The following is a 2,069-nucleotide window of genomic DNA, read 5'->3' on the forward strand; positions in this document are numbered from 1 at the left end:
AATTTATGATGCATCGTGTGGAAGCTTTTTCTTTATTTGGGAACCCGCAACTCACAGGAGGAAAGGCCATACTTTCATGTTCATCATTATGCCAGCTATTATTTATTATTATGCCATTAATGCTAATAAATCTTGACAGTTAGCTGTGTGTGCACCTTGATCTTAAACTTAACTTGAAACTTAAACTTAACTTAAAACTTAAATACATCTTGCCATCATAAAATAATTTATTCTTTATTATTATGCCATGTATATAAATAAATCTTCACAGTTAGCTGTGTGTGTGCACCTTGCTCTTAACCTTGCTTCCCGTTTTTATATCCATCATTATATCATCCCATTATTATGCCATTTATTCTTCATTATTATACCATTTACGCTAATCATTCTTCACAGTTAGCTGTATGTGCACCTTGGTCTTAAACTTGCGCACATCTTGTCATCATTATATCATTTATTCTTCATTATTATGCCATTTACGCTAATAATGCAAGTTATTCTTATTATTATGTCATGTATATAAATAAATCTTGACAGTTAGCTGCGTGTTCACACCTTGGTCTTAAACTTGCGGCCCGTGTCGCTCTCCACCTCCGTCGTCTCGCTCTCCACCATGAAGTAGTCGTCCAGACACAGGATACGCGCTGTCTCTTATACACATCTAGATGTGTATAAGAGACAGGGGTACATGGGGGTACTGGGGTACATGGGGGTACTGGGGTACATGGGGGTACTGGGGTACATGGGGGTACTNCCTGCAAGTTAAGCTCAGAGGGTTTGACCTGCAAGTTAAGCTCAGAGGGTTTGACCTGCAAGTTAAGCTCAGAGGGTTTGACCTGCAAGTTAAGCTCAGAGGGTTTGACCTGCAAGTTAAGCTCAGAGGGTTTGACCTGCAAGTTAAGCTCAGAGGGTTTGACCTGCAAGTTAAGCTCAGAGGGTTTGACCTGCAAGTTAAGCTCAGAGGGTTTGACCTGCAAGTTAAGCTCAGAGGGTTTGACCTGCAAGTTAAGCTCAGAGGGTTTGACCTGCAAGTTAAGCTCAGAGGGTTTGACCTGCAAGTTAAGCTCAGAGGGTTTGACCTGCAAGTTAAGCTCAGAGGGTTTGACCTGCAAGTTAAGCTCAGAGGGTTTGACCTGCAAGTTAAGCTCAGAGGGTTTGACCTGCAAGTTAAGCTCAGAGGGTTTGACCTGCAAGTTAAGCTCAGAGGGTTTGACCTGCAAGTTAAGCTCAGAGGGTTTGACCTGCAAGTTAAGCTCAGAGGGTTTGACCTGCAAGTTAAGCTCAGAGGGTTTGACCTGCAAGTTAAGCTCAGAGGGTTTGACCTGCAAGTTAAGCTCAGAGGGTTTGACCTGCAAGTTAAGCTCAGAGGGTTTGCCCCATAAGTTAAGCTCAGAGGGTTTGACCCGCAAGTTAAGCTCAGAGGGTTTGACCGACCCATTAGTCATGCCCAGAGGGTCAGACCCCAGAGCAGCATGGCCACACTCACAGCTCCTGGGGTTTGTCCTGTCGCTCAGAGACACGTCTTGTTTCTCTGTCGTCTCTGTCACGAGACCTGCCATGGGACGGCTCCCTCTCTGAACCCCCCCGTCTAGAGTAGGTATCTCTGTCCCCTCGTCCAAAGTGAGGGTCTCTGTCCAGGCCCCCTCGTCCGTGATGAGGACCTCCTCGCGCAGGAAGAGGGTCGCTGGAGGGGAAATTTCTGTTCCCATCCCGATCATCGGGCATCCCGGCCCGATGGTCGGGACCATCGCGGTAAAGGTCCCGACCGTCGCGGTAGAGGGGACCTTCGCCCCGCCCTCGGTAAGGGTCCCCAAAGGGCCTTCCATCCCGCGACCGTTCCTCAGAAGAGGGGCGGTGGAGAGGGGCTCCAAAGGTAGGTCCATCTCTGTCGCGCCCCTCCAGAGGACGTCTGTGGTAAGGTCCTTCCCCAGCGGGGGGAAGGATGGGGCGGCCGAAAGCGTCCAGAGGGAGGGGTTCCCGCGGTGGCTCGTCCACGTGCCTGGGGGACAAAGGGTGAGATTAACTGACCACCCGCTGCCCCACCCACAAACTCATTAGCACCCCATCAC

At 49.1% G+C, this 2,069-nt stretch overlaps 1 protein-coding gene across 1 annotated transcript; it reads right to left on the reverse strand.

Annotated features, from left to right (window-relative positions):
• Positions 1 to 549: 549 nt before the first annotated feature.
• Positions 550 to 1,999, reverse strand: LOC108671520 (staphylocoagulase-like; the record flags this gene model as incomplete). Its single annotated transcript, XM_018159075.1, has 2 exons — positions 550 to 648; positions 783 to 1,999. Coding segments are annotated over 2 exons (1,316 nt in total), but the record flags the coding sequence as incomplete, so codon positions are not given.
• Between the last annotated feature and the right edge of the window lie 70 nt (positions 2,000 to 2,069).

This window comes from Hyalella azteca, unplaced genomic scaffold, assembly GCF_000764305.2.
Source record: "Hyalella azteca isolate HAZT.00-mixed unplaced genomic scaffold, Hazt_2.0.2 contig4157, whole genome shotgun sequence".
NCBI classification, from domain to species: domain Eukaryota; kingdom Metazoa; phylum Arthropoda; class Malacostraca; order Amphipoda; family Hyalellidae; genus Hyalella; species Hyalella azteca.